The sequence below is a fragment of the Passer montanus genome, unplaced genomic scaffold (assembly GCF_014805655.1).
Source record: "Passer montanus isolate IOZ18808 unplaced genomic scaffold, ASM1480565v1 scaffold25, whole genome shotgun sequence".
Lineage (NCBI taxonomy): Eukaryota > Metazoa > Chordata > Aves > Passeriformes > Passeridae > Passer > Passer montanus.
Window position 1 is genome coordinate 7,018,616 of NW_024367149.1, and position 17,427 is coordinate 7,036,042.

Here is a 17,427-nt window from a genome sequence, read left to right on the forward strand (position 1 = left end):
CAAGTCCTGTGTGAGAAACACCACACAGAGATGGCTGTAAAGCATCCCACTCTTTTTTCCTCTCCTGTAGCAGCTGTGTCTATAGTGATTATTTGCATAAGTCACTCAGATCAGTTGCTATCAATTACTATGTGGTGGATTATCATTTAATGTTCTTATATAAATAAGATTTTATACCTCCTTGATGAAGTGGGTATTTTTGGCTAGGTGGAAAAATCTCTGGGGCTTAGATATCAATCATGTCTGGAGAACAGCAATGGAGCTGGGGAAGGAGCACAAGTGAGGAGCAGTTGAGGGAGCTAGGGGTGCTCAGCCTAGAGAAAAGGAGACTTAGGAGGACCTTATCACTCTCCACAACTCCCTAAAAGGAGGTTATAGCAGGTGGGGATCAGGCTCTGCTTCTTGGTAAAAAGTGACAGAACAAGGGAAAATGGCCTCAAGCTGCACAAGCAGAGGTTTAAACTGGATATTAGGAAAAACTTCTTCACTGAAGGGTGGTAAGGTACTGGACCAGGCTGTGTACAGAAGTGGTGGAGTCACCATCCCTGGGGCTACTTAAAAGAGAAGTGGATGTGGCACCTGGGGAAGTGGGTTAGTGGTGGGCTTGGCAGTGCTGGCTAAACAGCTGGACTCCATCTCGGAGGTCTCTTTTCTAACCTAACCAACTCGATGATTCCGAGTCTCCCATTAGGAGAGCAACTGACTTGCTGTGACTCAGCTTCATTTACTGTCCACTTAGAAAGATTTTTATTTCAATCCATATTCATAAGGGTAGAACAACCAGCTCCACTGTCTCAAGTTGTACATTTAGAGTGATGCACGTTTGTTCAGCATTTGCAGGACCCCAATGTACATAAGCTGATACGACTTTTTGAGAGTGCAGGAATAAATACATCAAGGAAGGTGTTCTGCTTCTTTTCAAAGAGCAGCACTTCATACCTTAGCTGGTTCATACCCACACAGAACAACAGCAAGGCTTCCTACCTATAACTGAATGCTCACAAGTAAAAGTATTTAGCCTCAGGTTTGGGATGTTGTATCCAATAATCCACTTTCTCTGAAAATCCTCCACTATGATATTACGATTTTTCTCCCTAAGCAACATGTACACAAACATCTAAACTGAACAGGCTCCAGTAAATTGAAAACTAACAAACCAATTTCAAAGACATGGGTCTGAGCTGGTCTCCTAGACCTCACACATCTCTAGTCAACAAACTCCTTCTGAAACTTTTTAGATTCACCTCCTGATCTGCAGCAGAAGTTTTCTTGAAAAATGGCTTGAGGTTTTTTACAGCTACCAGTATTGCCCATTTCCTGATGCAAAAACACCTGTCCTAGCTAGATATATTCAATCAGTCCTAATTTGTACTGACAGAAGAATGTGTTGTCAAGCTGCAATCAGAATAATGTGTCTCCTCCTGTTCACCACAGAGTAACCACTGAGAAAAAATTCAAAATAGACAACATTTTCTCCCCTACTTTTCATGCATATGATACAAACATGTATCAGCTGTGCTAGAAATTGAAGCAATCTTTTAGACATGCTGGATTGTTTCTCATTAGCATATCCTCATGCCAGTAATCAAAATCAATCAACTCAAATCAAATTAGTTCTCCATGTGTTCAGTTAAAATGCATACCATATGCTGGCTGAAATGTATACCAAAGCAAGACTGTGCAGCTGTAGGAAGCTTCTTTCTGCAGCTCCATTCCACAGCAATATTAGGACAATTTCCATTAAAACATCAACATTTAACTATTTTCAACCAGCCTCGTGTAGCTCCAAAGGGGCAATTAACTGACTTGTTGAAATTAGTCACTAGTGATGCATCACCACACCCGCTGTCTCTGTGGGATCCAATCACAGGTTAAAGGAAGAGCTCAGTCTCTGATCAAACAGGACCTCTGAGAAATCACAATTCACCAGGCATACCCAGAGGCTCAGCTGTGGTACCATTTGCAAGATTTATATGATGGCATTTTGAGTCGTCGCTTACTCCACCTAGTTAAACATCTGGCTGCTGTCAAATTGTCAAGGTATGCCGAGCTGGAAAGCACCTGCTCACAATACCAACTACTTCTTATCATCATTGGTATTGCAGGAATGCTTAGGAGCCTTCTTTGAAGCCACTGCTGAGAGGTTACCCGGGCTGGCCAAGCAGCCCCTCTGCATTTCTCTGTGCAGGAGGGTCAGGACAAGTGAGCACCAAGGGGCTGCAGGAGCCACCACCCCAATCAGCACCAGGGCTGCCTGCTCTCCACCAGACCACCTACTCTGCACTCCAGGAGACACTGGGCAGCCCTTCAGAGCTGTGTGTTTGGGTTTTATCCCACAATTTAGCTGCAGAACCAACAGCAAGTGTAAGATACACACCCTCAGCGTGCTCGGCCTCCTGAGGCACCAGGTGAGAGCTGAACCACCTCTCTTCAGTGCACCCAATCCTCACCCTCCCTCCTACAGCTGCTCACAAAACCAGCTCTGCTGGACTCTCTGAAGCTGCCTGGGAAGTGGACACACAGCCTGTTTTTATACTAAATGCATTACAGTTATTTTAACAGCCCTGTTCTATTCTGACTTCAAACAGCAGGAAACCTTAGCTTGCCTCTCCACTCTCCTTACCAGAAGCCTCAATTTGTACTTGATGAGATGACTTGTTTTTCTCTCAGCTGATCACTGTCATATGCCTAACCAAATGTGTCAAGCAAAGTATTAGAGGGGATTCATAAATGCTAAACCTCTAAGAGGCTTAGGAGTGAGAAACATAATCGAGTGTCACTGCTGGAGGCAGCAGAGTTGTTTAGGAATTCTGATAAGCATCAATTCAGCAGATACTAATTTTTATGCTGGTTAATCAGAAACAGGAAGCTTCAGGAAACAGAAATGCTTCTCTGTCTCTATGCTCATTCACCATGGGGTGGAGGAACCACATGGGGTAAGGACCATGCCAGCTCAGATTAGCAGCTGAAGTGTTTCAGCATCCTGTCCTGAACAATACAAGCTTCTGATCTAAACAGCGATCAGAAATGGATGTTGCTGCAAGAGATACAAAATTGCAGAGAAGTATAATTATGTAAAACTTTACATGAGTAACATAATATGGGAAATACTTTCCTAACTTAGAAGCCAATCTCCAATAAATCAGCTTGTGGTGGACTACCATTGCATTACCAAAATATTCCTATAACTGAAATACTAAAACCTCTCTTCCTCCTCCATGCAGAATCAGGCAAATTCCCCAGACCCTTTTTTATCCCTCACAGACTCTCAATTTAAAACTTTTCCTTAACCCTACAAGTGTAATTTAAAGGACCTCATCCCTCACAGGTCCCTTCCTCACTGATGAAATTGTACACTGCGAGTTCCAGATATCTCTGATGGTTTTTGGTCAAAAGCCTTAGAATTCTACTGTAGCACGTACCTCAGATATGTTATCTCCTGTCTCAGTGGCTGACACATTTTCAGCCACATTTTTTGCCACCACTGCCTGCTTCTTCCTTTCAGTGGTGACCAAGGAGTTATGGCAGAAAAATGACTGCAAATTGATGGGGTTTGGTCCCCCTTCCAGAAGGAGCCTGTGACTGAAGCCTGAGCCCTGAGACAGGCTCACTCTGGTGTCCCCTGAGCTGGCAGCAGCACCAGCCCCTGGGGCTGCTCTTCTTTGTTATTTCTATTCACAGAACAGTGTGCACACTCTTCAAGAGGCAGAACTTCTTCCCCTGCACTCTCCTCAGCATCAAAGCAAAAGCACATTTTGCACAGAGTACCCAGTTAGACAGTCCCACTTCATTACCTTCCTGCTGAGCTCCTGCTGGCTACCTGCAGGTAAATCCAGCCTGTATTTAATCTCTAAACTTGAAGGGATATTTCTTGTTTATTTTCATACTGGCCTTGACTGCAATATTTCATACCCAGATACCTGCTGTGCCACCAGCCTGAAAACTGACTCCCCACAGAAATCTGTCAAAAGTTCTTCACAGCATCAGGAAGGCACCTGAGCACAGCAGTACAGATACCTGGTGGAGGCATTTCCTCTGCTGCCCTGATCCAGTTAACCAGCAATCACATTACCTTGCTCCTTCAATACCTCTGGGCTCACTTCTATTCACTTTGGTCTCTCTGAACCTGGCACTATTTTATCTGCTGCTGTTAGATCCTCTCCAAAAGACAGCTTGATTTGGAAAAGAGCTAAACATCTTTAACTCCTATTTCACCACTGGAAACATACCTTTGGTCAAAACACATCCAGACTCAGAGTGATCACTGCAGCACTAATAATTAACAACTGGATGCAGGCTTCCAGTGAACCACCTAAATGGAGGTAGGATAAAGCAGTCAACAAATACATCAGTTCTCTGTCAGTTTTGAACTGCTGCACTCATTAAAGGCAAAACATGCACACACATAAAAACATTCTGCACTGATAAGCTAAAAACAAATAACTTCTCTGTAGTTTCCACAAAATAATCATCCCTTTCCTTTAGTCATTTCTTGCACTCTTCTCACTGCACCTATAGGAACTTTCAATGGCACCATCAAGTCAATATGGATATGCAATCTGCATGCATTTAACTTCAAAAACAGTATTGCTAACAGCTTTCTGCAAGATAAATGTTTCATGTTATCAAAATAATTCATAAGACATATTGACTTTCATGACTCCTTGTTACTTTCAAAATTCTGTTCTCTGCCAGAGACAATCAAGAAAAATCTCTAAATAGGTTCATCACAGCCTTCTGTTCATTAGAAAAACCCCATACTTTGCAATGTCACTTTGAGGGAGGAATTCTGCAGAAGTAGAGCTGGAAAACTGAATTATATTACAAGCTGAAAAAGCAGAAAGCATGCTGCCATTCATTTCAGTCACTTCCAAGCAATTTCATTTGAATCTGCTGAAGGCAAATTTTGGCATAAAGTATGAAAGCTCAAGATCATCTAGTTACTAAGATGAATGCCTGGTAAGTCTTCAGTTGGGACTGTCGCCTTCATTTATAAAAACACAATTTCTCCACCAACAACAGAATTAGCATAAGTGTGCTTACAGTCCTGCTCACAGGATCTGCCAGCCATATCTTCTTTCTTATTTCTATCTGAGATTGACGTCAGCAGCATTCACAACCTTTTGAGAACTCATTCTCCAGTTTCTACTTAATTTGATGTCTCAGAACATTTATATGACTCACAAAATTTGCTGTTTGCAGCTTCAGGGCACAAAGATGGAAAGAAATCCAAAGGGGGGAAAAAAAGATTGCATTTAGTGTAGTAAAATAATAGTAAGGAAGAAGAGTCAGATAAAATATAGTCAGGTATTTTTGCAATTGCTATTTTTGGCAATGGTTGTTTAGTAAAGGAAGCACAATTTTCCCTTTCATTACTCAATAAAACAAAGAAACACAATTTTCTGTTCCATTCATTACTCAGAGTGAATTAAGAGATCAATCATAAGAGCAAAGCTAAACATACAGGATTTTGCAGCTACTTGTGTGACACTTTGGGACTGCCAAAGCAGAGAACCAAGGCACCAGGACTGCCAAGAGAGGACACTTCTTTATATAGGACACTCCTGACTCTGGAACAGAGCCTCTCTGGGGTCAGAAAACCCTGCTAGAAACTGCTCCAATTCAAATTCAGATCCAAAGGGCCACCTGTGTTGGGCAGAACCGTAAAACTCAGGAAGAGTGCATTTTTTAGGAATAGGAAGTAATCACTGATGCCAGTACAGATTTCATTCCTGAAAACCCCTGACCCTTCCTCTGCACACACACAGGTGCTCCACATGCTCTGGATGAAGGGAAGACCAAATAATTTGGGGAGCTGGATTCCTGACTGTACCTCACAGGGATACAACTACTGGAAAGCTTCCATTCTCTCAGGTGAGAGGTTCTAGTTCCAAACCTGGGTCTTTGTCAGGTCCTTCTCAGTGAAAAAAATTAACTATCCCTCCTGTTCTGAAGAGAGAACACTGCTTATATGAATCCCTCAAGTCTTGACACACTGTCAAACTAATACTCTTATTATTATTAATCAAGAATTTAATAGGTGAGATCTTAAAATTAATATGTCTTGGGAATCTTTTTATTTAAAAAATGAAGATCCAATGAGTCACGGCTGCAAAAGTCCCTCAGCATCTCCCTTTGAGAGATTATTTTGAACAAGTACTTTATTGAGCAGACAGATTTTAGCAGAACACAGCAGACTCACCCGTGGCATGAGGGCAATTAAGCCTTTATAAAAATTTTTTTCAGTATCTGTAAAATAAGTAGACAAGAAGTGAAAGATCTCCTACTTCTCCTATTTCCTGGTAACAGTCCCAGAGTAGTTACCAAATCTGATAATCTGTATTTCTTCTCAGCTTCTTTCACAAAAAATATAGTAAGAAAAGGAATCAATGCTACAATTTTTCTTAGCCACATAGGCTTAAAAAACAAAAGGGAGAGAAAAGATAAAGAGGGCTATTACATGGATACTGACATTATAACCAACTAAACAAATACACCTCTTCTCTGCCTTTGTATTAGGTGATAAAAAGCAAATTGGTTCTGTATGGGGTTTTTGGTTGGGTTGTGTTTTTTTTAAAAGTCTGTATTTTTTAAACATCAAACTGACTGCTATAGGGTAATACATCATTACTTGGAGGATCATTCTCAGGCAGAATAAACAGCTGCCATTCCAGGGACTTGAAAACTTGAAGTTTCCAGCTGGAGTAAAAGGGATGCACATGTTTGACCCTTTCAGGACCAGAGTGAAAAAACACCTTGCATATATTTAATGGAAAATAAAGTTATTCATTTCCTTCTGTTTGAGCACTGGGGTTTGTAAATGCTAAGGCAGATGGCTACTTTGCCATCACTTAGCAACATCAGGTTTTGACACACAACTGCTTCCTTGTCTCCCAGCCAGGTGGGCAAGAGAGGATTCCCAAAGCCCCTGATGCAGATGGGAGAACTGACAAATCACTTTGAGCTGAAGTTGCACTGATGCAAAGGTGCTGCTGTGTCCAACTTTCAGCAAGTTCCACTCACTCAGGTGAAATTTCATGTTAAAGCAGTAAATATCCTGTAGACCAAGACCACTTCCAGATTTAGATGAAAGATTACTGAAATCATAGTTTTGCCATGACAATGGTGTACTTTTACTGAATTTGTTCCCTTTAGATTTCTTGCAGTCTCTTGAACACTAAGTAGCTCCTATACATATTTATATCAGAATTTTAGCAGAAAAGCTGAAGTAATTTCAAACATTTCCAAGACCTCAGAATGATGGCCACAGCTTTGAACATGCTACTGTGGCACGTGTAACTCAGAACAGTAGACAGTACATCACAGAGGAGGACTTTATGCAGATTCTTCCCTTGCAAGAGTTTTCCCTAAAATCATTATTTGGTGCAAGTGGAAGGAAATTACTAATCTTACACTTCCAATTCCCCAAAAAGTCAAGAGGGACCAAGCAGTTCTCACAGATTTACCTCCTTTAATATCTTTGCAGTAGTGACTCTTCCTGCATGCTGTTTTCAAGACAAAGGGCATTCTTCCAAAAAAGATCCTTTTAGCTGAGATAAGGCACCTTTAACAGGCATGGATTTGCATTAGTTGCATAACTATGCCACAGCAGTCAGAATGAGCATCAGTACAGAAATACTGCTCACCTGAAGCTCAGAGTTCCCATAATCAGCCAAACCATTCAAGTCCCTTTTGTGCTTTGCTCTCACACTTAGGAAAACAACCTAGGGAGGGGGTTTGGTGAGGAAGGGTGTACCAAAACAGGCTGAAGAGCACTGCCAAATGCAAACCCCCTTCACATCTCAGGAAGCCCAGACACCAACCACGCCCAGGAGGGCTAGAATCCACCTGGAGCTCACACAGACTGACACTTCTGCAACAACAATTCCACCTCTCCACCCCTCCTGAGATTGCTGCTCAGGGCCACTCCTTGCTGCCAGCAAGCCAGCATTTATAACACTGCTCTTTGGTGCTGTTTTCCACTGTAATTAATGTATTTATTACAGGCACTGGGGTTTTCCTTGTCATGGTCCTGCTTCAGTTCTACACAAGCTTTGCCCCAGTTTTCACTGCACTCTCTTGCTCCCTTTAGGACACATCAGCACTGCACAGTGGAGTTGGCTGCACAAGCCCCACCTGCCAGAGACAGGACTCCAGAGGTGGAGAGGGCACAGCAGAGTCAGCTGAAGCTGTGCTTTAGCTAAGCCAGGCTTGCTGCAAGAGCCCCATCATGCTGCACTGAGCACAACCTTCCTTCTTTCAGAAAACTTCACCTGAGTGTCTCACTACACTGCTCTCACACTGCTGGTGGTTCTTTAACCCAGCAAGGGCCAGGAGAGGGTAACAGAGGCATAGAAGTTATTGTGGTCCAACATTCCATCTTGTACATGAAAGACTTGAAAAATGCATTCCTTAATTACCCTTGCTTGCTGTAAATTTTCAGTGTTATTTTTCCATGTAATTAAGTGATGCACCTGGGTGCTTTATCATGGTCAAAGTATTTCTTCTCTAAAAAGCAAACAAGAATTCCTCACTTTTCCCCAGCTCTACTTGCTCACTCCTAGGCAAAACTCCATGATTTCAAATGTTGTTATGACAGTACTCTGCAACTCACCTTGCAGTTAGTGCAGAAGTGCTTACTGAGGTGCTCTCTAACCTCTCCAAGAGCAAGCCAGGGTGCACAACACAAAGAGGAAACAATGGGAAAAGTAGCCCAGCCTTACAGAAATGTGTCCAGCATGAGGTTAAACTGCAGAGCAAGAAAGCAATTGAGCACTTGGTGGTAATTCCAATGAAAACACATTTTTTAGCCTTTTAGAGTTAAAAAAAATCCAAAACACATTTGATGGGAGTTATTTCTGTTTCTTCCCTCCAGAAAAAAGACTTGCAATCCTTGGTAAAGGACTTCACCTGGACTTATCAAAGCTGACTCATGCCAGTCTACCACAATTTGGCACTCGGAGCACTTGCTTCTTTTCACAACTGGGCAGGCTTGGTGCCCGCTGGCAGCCAGCAGAGCAGGGTACAGTTACCATGGCACTGGAACACGCAGCAACTTCACAACTGCCACAGCTGCAGCGCGACCCAGGGACGCACCGAGGGGAAGCAGCAGGTGAACCTTTGAATGAGCACAGGCAAAAGCAAAAACAGCAGTAGGGTGAGTGTTCTGCCTTGTAAACATCCCTGCACAGGTCCCCTGTATGTTCTGTTTTATTGCTCTGGCTGCAAGGAAAGCAGAGGGACAGTAAAACCTGGCAGCACCAGGAGCATCTGTGCACACATGGACCCACACCCACTGCTCTCTCGCCATGACTTTACCCTCTAGCACTGCTGCAGATGTCTGGATCAGTTTGTCAGAGCAACAAACCAGCCAGAATCTGGCTGAGAAAATACCACCATCGAGCCTTCTTTGAGTAATACACAAAGTTCAATCACTTCAGTCATACATCACACAAAGGTACTTCAGTTAATGAAGCACAGCAGCTCATAACACAGTGTTTATCTGCTGCACTTACACCTGCTCCCCTCAAGTTTCAAACACTCCTGCCACCTCCTGTTTCAGTTTCTAACACAAATTAGTAGTGAAGCAGTGAGTATCTTATTAGCACAGAAATGGATGCAAAGCAGAACTGGCAATACTAGAGGAATTTTCAAACAAGATGCAAGTGCACAACAGAAGCACAGGATGCCATGTCTGAGCCGAGAGGACACTTGGGACTGGCAGCTCCATTTTGATGGAGGAACATCCCAGCAATGCTGCAAACCCACACTGTGGCAGAGGCACAGGAGGATACACTGGGATGTTTAGGAGTTGTGGAGTGCTGCAGTGGAGTGACCCTTGGCTATAAAATGCAAGGTGTTAAGCTGCTACTGGAAGATACATCTTACCCTGAACAGGATTTATGTTTCCTACTTTGTCACTCTCATTAGTATTTGCTGGGCAGCCAGAACAGCTCACCAGAAATCTGGGTTGAGATCAGTGTCACCTGGTAAATATTACATTGCTCTGTAGATGGGAGAACCTAACCAGCAAACCACAGACCTCCCAGTCCTCCACACTGCAGGAATGTGCTGCTTTTTGTCCTGTTTCTGGTGCTTCTCACAAATGTTTCCTTCTGTCTGCAGAGTCCAATGCCTCCTATGCAACAGAATACAGAAAATGACAGCTTATCTCTGGGAGCTCAGTTCATGCTGTTTAATGAATCAGGATGATGTTGAACAGCTGGACAACAGAAAATAAATGACAAAGTTCATGCTGCTTAATTCCTTGGTTTTGTACATTTGGTCTGTGTAACTGTGCTATAGGGTACAATTGGTCATATACATTTGGTCATGTAACTGTGCTTTAGGGTATAATTTCTCACAGCTGAAAAACATTTTTTGGGGTTTGGATTCCCTTTTTTGAGTTCTAAAAATCAGCCACTCAGTTACTCAAGTGTTGCATAAACATGGCACTGCAGTAGACAACACAAAGCATGAAAGTTACAAATGTGAGTAAGCACAGTAGTTATATTTTCTCATCTGACCAAATGTGACACAGTGTAAGTACATGCTCACTTGAGACAAACACTATGAGAACTCAAATTCCACCCACTGTGTTATCTCATAACTGATCACAGTGCACCCAGCATATTTAAATATAGAATATACCCAGTCATTATGCAGAAGATAAAATTGTGAAAGAAAATCATAATAAAGGTGATTCTGATGAGACAAGGACAACAGGAAAGGGTTTCAAGGCACGTGAGCCTCAGACCATATATACAATTACTTCAAAATATTTATCCTGAATTTCTGGTAAAAAAGCATTAAATGCAAAATGTCAGGAGACTGGCAATTCATTTGTCCTCTCAAACCTTAACTTCCTCACCTCATCAAGCAAATAATTTCCCTTGAAATTTCCCACGTACAGCTTTTCCTCTACTGAACAAACAGCCAGCATCAGTCCATTTTCTCTAGGAAAGGTCCAAACCTTTGAACTGCCAACAGCTCTTTATCAACAAACACACACTCGACACTGCCCCTGGATACAGCCTGGTACCTCTGAACATGTTTCATTTTACTGAAATGTACAAAACAAGGCCTCCAAGAGCACAGTAACTCTGCAAAGATGGAGCACAAAGAGAGTTACTACACCTGCAGTGAGAACAAATCCAGTATTGTCAGCAGGGATAACTGCAGTGGTATCAGAGCTTTAGACTGAAGTTGAATTTGGCCTTCACTGTAATGCAGAGTTATAATGAGATAACAATGAGATTGAGGTGATTAACTATAAACAGAAATAAACCCTCCATGTCAACTGTTTGACTGCAAACACAGCAGTGCCCTGCTCAGCAAGCTTAGGCTGTTCAATAAATTCAATAGTGAGTTGGGTAACTGACCCATCAGTCACTTTGTCTTATTTGTCAAGGGTCTTATTTGTCAAGATTTTATTTCTCTCCTTTGTATCACCCTTGCAACTCTAATCTTAAAGCCATTCAGAGAAGCAAGAGCGCCAAGTTCTTCTCAAAGCAGAAGTATTATTACTTAAGATATAACCAAGACCTTGGAACTGAATTACAGACACTGTTATTGCATCTCTTCTCCAGTCAAATATTCTGCATTGTATTTTAGCATGAGAAGTAGTGCTTTAGATCCACTCACCCACAATGACTTTCATTCCTGGGACCCAGTAAGTCCTTAATGCTGCAAATAAAATGTAATCCTTGACTCCCTTACAAAGATCAACCTGAGCTTCTCACTATCATAAATTTCTCCATTTTAGTTCTTCATCTAAACAGGAAATCAGAGAATTTCACAAAAACTGTGAGTCTGTAAAAGCAGAATCAGGCCCATTAGTGCTTTAGAGACACCCATCACTATCACATCTATACATTTAATTACTGAACCTTATTATCTCTTTTTTTAGAAACAAGTTTTGTGCAAGCATTCAAGCCTGAAGTCAGTGCTTGCAAGGAACTTAGCAAAACCATGACAGGAATAGGATGCCTTGGGAATAGATGACTCTCATCTGAAATGCATAATTAGCTTTTGGTTAAGTGTGCAATTAACATTAAAATTTACAATCAAATATGATGGTGTTCTAATTTTACCTCCTGTAACTGAAAAAAAAAAGAAAGAAAAAAGAACTCAGTTGCCAGTGTTACTGCTTTGAATCCCTTCCCTAAGAGGCAAGCTGCACAAGATGATCCTGTCATCCAGGCAATGCCTGATACAAAAAGCTGTTAAAAACATTGTGTATTTGCCTTCTGGACAGCTACACAGCAGGGGGGTTATTTTGGTTCACACTTTTCTGTTTTGTAGTGGTAACTGCCACTCAATATAATTAGCAGTTGTCATATTTCTGTTTTTAAAGATCCAAAAAACCCAGAGCAACGTTGCTTTGTGCCCTCTCCCCAGCTGTGCCTGAGAGCTGTAACACGTGCTTCAGACATCCACTAAAGCTAATCTCACACCCCAACAGGTTTCAGCAGCTAAGCCACAGAGACATTTTTGTTAATGAGAAGGAAAAACCTTCATCCTAGCAGTTTAATTCTGATAAACAGCTCCTTAAAAGAAAAATCTTACTGCAGTTTAAATATGCTGCCTCTGTCTGAGCATCACAGCCTTTCTGCCTTTTAACCTGAAGTTAAATTTAATCTCTGCTGCTTTTTACAAAGGGGGTTGAAAGCAGTTTAAACTGTAACATCAGCTGCCAAACCATGTATTTAGTTATGTTTATTATCAATCACATCAATGTTGGGAGTCCTTTGTGTAAGGTGCTGCACAAAAATATAATGGAAATGTAATCAAATTCCTCACACAAAGTACGTATGGGGTTGTTTGGGGCTGAACCCTGCCAAGGACCTTCTGTCAGTTAATTATGTGACTGTGCATGTAATGAACCCAGGCTGGGCCAGCACCAGGGCCAGAGGCTCCTCTCGATGCCACGTTGCTCAGGAGTTCTGCTGTCATTTTCACCACCATTATTCTTCACCAGCAATAGACACACAAATGCACAGAAGGCAGAAAAAGAAATCTCACCTTGCTCTTACCTGAAACAGAAATCACTTTTATTCATTCACCCTGCTTCCATCTGGATCTGGACAAAGTGGCCCTCTCTAGCTGCTAGGCAACCTGAACTCTGCATTAACTGTTTGCATTTGCTAAGAATATAATAATGTTACCTTTGAGATTTATTTATAATAAAAAGCATGCCTAGATGAAAATATAATAATTTTCCTCCAGTAAACAGTAATTAGCAACTATGGGAATACAAAATTGGTCAAGAAATGCAGAGAGATATTATAAATTGGGTCCTTACAACCCAATCATAAGGAAGATGCTTTATATAAAAGTATTATTACAGATGGCAGTGGCATTAAAAAAAATCTAATCAAATAATTACATTTATGTAGATATGTAAATATCTATATAATATATTAATATATTTATGTAATAAATGTTTTAAAATAGATATTAAATTACTAAGCCTCATCCAACTACAAAACAAAGCCTCATCCAACTACAAAACAAATGTTCTCAATCAAGTGAATTTATTCCATTAGCACAACACCACCATTCCTAAACAAGACTGAAAATATTTGAAATTAAAACACAGTCCACTGATCTTGGAGTTCTTTAAAGAAAGGGAAAAAAAGACAACAAAACATTATTTCATAAACCCCTCTCTGAACCATTTTACTGTTTCCATATGCAGCAGCAGTGCTGCCATTCTACCTTAAAAACATCATGAATATCTCTGCTATGTCCTGCTCCTCTCAAGCTAAAGAGATATTCCTTTCAAGTCTTTTCAAAGCAGATCAGTTCCCAGACTGCTTAGTCACAAGCACAACTGATTATTAAAATATCAATTTGGGTGATTGAGGCATTAATGTCAACAAAGCAAGAGGCCCACTAATGACACCAAAATCAAACAGAGGAGCACTCTCTTCTGATCATTCCATGTGACAGCTTGTCAAATCCTGATTCACAAAATACAGACTTCCTCAAACTCAGCACAAACACAAATGCAAGATCTCTGGCTTTAAAATGCTCATCAACTTCTGCTGGAGAAACAAAAGCAGGAGTCAGTCCAGAGAGACATTTACTGTCACAGCTGTCAGCCTTTACGTGCAGCTGCTCGGCCCTTGAAGCAGCGTGAGCTTTTCTGAGCTTTAAGACAACACAAGAATTTGGGTCCTGAACCCAAATTCTGTTCTTCTGCTCAACACAGGCAACAGCAGTGTAAAGAAAGTCTCACTGATCATGGATCTCTGGATCACAGCACAGCAGTAATAACTTCCCCCTCACCTTGAGACTTGCAGAGCACAGAACAAGGTAATTTGGCACAGCCCTTGAGCACCTCCAGTCTGTCACAGCTGCACTCACTTCAGAGCTCCACAAGCACCCCTGAACTGAAAAAACCCTGGGTCTGTGGAGAAGAGAACATCAGAGGTTCCTAGAAGTGCTTTTCTCTGGGTTTTAGAAAAATATTTGAAGTGGTTAAGTCAAACACTTGTACCTTCTCCTTCACTTAATTTCACATTAAATCTGATTCAGATAAGGCTTAATGCCAAGCTTAGGGAATTGAAAAACAATGTCAACATAACTGGAAAATTGTCAGTCAGAGCAAAGGGTTCAATGGAGCCACAGAGCCCCACACTCCCAGAAACTCAAGAGCAGCTGTAAATAGTTTTTAAAAGTAACTGTAAGACAGGTTGGTATGAAAACTCTTTCTTCCCACACAGAGGAACCCATAGTTTTGGTATGCTAATGGACCCCACTATTACTTCATGTACCCTGAACTGAATGACAAATATAATCTCAGGACAGGCAGGAGACAAACAAGTGCAAATACTGTGGTTTTGGACAGAGGCACATAGTGTTTTGTTAAGGTTCTTGAGTTATAACTCATGTCAGGGATCCATGCAAAAAGAGAGAGGAACAGAACACAAGTTACTCTGGAAACTGCCCAACACTTAGGTGTACCTTTTATTAAAAAATAAATGTTAAATCAACAGTGTTGTTAACTCCAATATTACAGGTCCTATGGATTGCACCGCCTGAGGAATTCACCAGACATCTCTTTTCATAAGAAGTTTAAGGTTATTAAAGCCCTTTTTGCCCCAAAGTCCTTTAACAGATTTAATTAAGATTATTGCTTAATTCACTTTAATCACAGTATCTTTGAAAAAACTCTAACATCTTATGGTGTTTTCTGTCTTGCTTTACACAGTTTCTTAGAAAATTTCACATTCCAAAATTCAGAAAGACCAACTGAATGGAAATCATCTTTAGTTGCTTATAGAGCCTGAAGTAAAAACATTTTTATTGCCAAAACCCTAAATTAAATCAATCCATTTCATATCAGGTGACCTACCTTGGTTTCAATGTCAGGATTTTACAATATGAAAAGGATCTTTTATTAAATTATTTGTTTTACATTGTACCCAGCAACACAAAAATAAAATTAATCATATAGTACCAAAAAAAAGCACCTAATTTTAGATTCTCACTATTCAAGATCACCACAATAAATAAAAAAACCAGATGTGATTACTGTAATTTGATATTTAAATGCAATTATTAAAGAATTACAAATCAGCTATATGTAGATTAATTAGAAGATTAAGCTCTTAGATGGGGTAGAAATTGGGCAGAAATGGGCTGCTGAGCAGGTCCATGAGTTACAGGAAGATACAACTACCTCATATAGAGGCTGTAAAATGATTGTTTGAGTTGTGTGTAAAGTTCACTCAAATGTAGAGAAGCTCCTCAGTCCACATCAGGACCCTCACCAGCTGAGTGAGACAGACACAAAGAGAACTCCCTCAGTTTTCTGCAGGGACACAAAGGTCCAGCCACACACAACTTATGAACAACCACAATCTACACCACCCCAAAAATCCACTTCCAAACGAGCCACGTTTTACCACCACAACTTTGCTGGGCTTAGTATAAAGCATCTTTGAAAATGCTGGCACTTACCCAAATCTGCAGCTTCACCCTCTTGTCATTCCTGTAAACTGTTTTCACCTTGAAGTCGATTCCCACGGTGCTCACAAAGGCTGGGGTGAAGGTGTCGTCGGCGTATCGGAAGAGGAAGGATGTTTTACCCACACTGCTGTTGCCAATGATCAGGAGCTTGAACATGTAATCAAAATTTTGGTCTGAAGTATCTTTCTGCCTGAATCTGGCATCTGTTACTGAAGCCATCTAAGAAAATGACAAACATGGAAAAAGAACAGATTTAAGAGCAGTTCAGCATTTGTTTTCCTTAACTGTGTACCATATGTTTAGGTTATCTCTCCACTTTCTAATGTCATAACCACTATATCTGCTGACTAAAGAGGAGCACACTTTGAAATCTTCTTTTAAATTCTGGCTTTAATCCTGTCTAGTGTTCACTTGTGCTGGTAAGACTTCCAAACCCAAGAAATACACCTGTTGCACTGCTTTGTATTTAAGAGAATAACAGATGGCTACTGCAGATTGTTCAAATACTCATGGGGAAACAGCATTCTTTACTCCAGTGGCAGGGTGCCACTTCTGTTGCTCCAATAAACTGCAACCAAGAACTAAAATCTTTGACAGTGCATCCAACCATGCAATTCATCAAGCATCCTCCAAGGTAAATAAACCTAAATAATTGTTTTCACTACTTCTATGGAAAATCCGCATTTCTAGTGCATGCACCACCACCATTTTATCCTTACAAAAGTTCCCTCCTCAACATTTACAAAAGAAAAAAAAAAGGAAATAGAAAAAGATGAAAAAAACAGAATTTCAGCTGGAAACTTTGAATCCATCCAACCTCTATCTACTTCTAAGACTGCAATTGGAATAATGACTGTATAAAACATGAGGGCTCCAACGGGGGTACAGACAGCATTTGGAATGGATAAATTATCCCTTTTAGATTCAGAAACAAAAAAACAACAGCAGAATACAAATCATTAAGGGCCATGAGCAGCCCTGGCTGCTCTAATGTGTGCAGCTCAGACAGTTGGTGGGAAGAGGTAAGACTCTGACTTTTCACCTCTGGTTGTAAGAGCACAACCACACAAATCAAATTACTACAGAGGAGGAAAAAGGAACTTTACCTTTTAACAGACATACCACACTTCTAATCTCTCATGCTGTTTGAAACTACTACACATCAAATAAGCAAAGGTCTTGGCTCCTTGTAACAAGACACAGGGTTGGCAAATTGGAGAAATGACAGCACAGGTTTAATTAGCAGCTACTTATGCAAACCAGGCTGGGCTACTCGTGTGCAGTCCGAAGGCACTGAGCAGTGACAGAAGTCTCTCCTTCACCCAGCATCCACAGAAGTTAATTTTCTCCTCAACTCAAATCACAGGCACCTTTGGCAACTTAACTCACTCCAATATCTACTCTCAGCAGATGCCCAAATGCATTCCTTCTTAGCAAGTCTCACCTGCA

The 17,427-nt window shown here is 41.1% G+C and overlaps 1 protein-coding gene across 3 annotated transcripts in view; it reads right to left on the bottom strand.

The window, feature by feature from the left end:
• RAB3B (RAB3B, member RAS oncogene family) overlaps positions 1-17,427 on the bottom strand; it is a 50,511-nt gene that overhangs the window by 24,112 nt on the left and 8,972 nt on the right. For all 3 annotated transcript variants that reach the window (XM_039711810.1, XM_039711809.1, XM_039711811.1), the window contains one exon: positions 15,970-16,197. In XM_039711810.1, the coding sequence (XP_039567744.1) occupies positions 15,970-16,197 (228 nt within the window). The remainder of the gene's footprint in view (positions 1-15,969; positions 16,198-17,427) is intronic.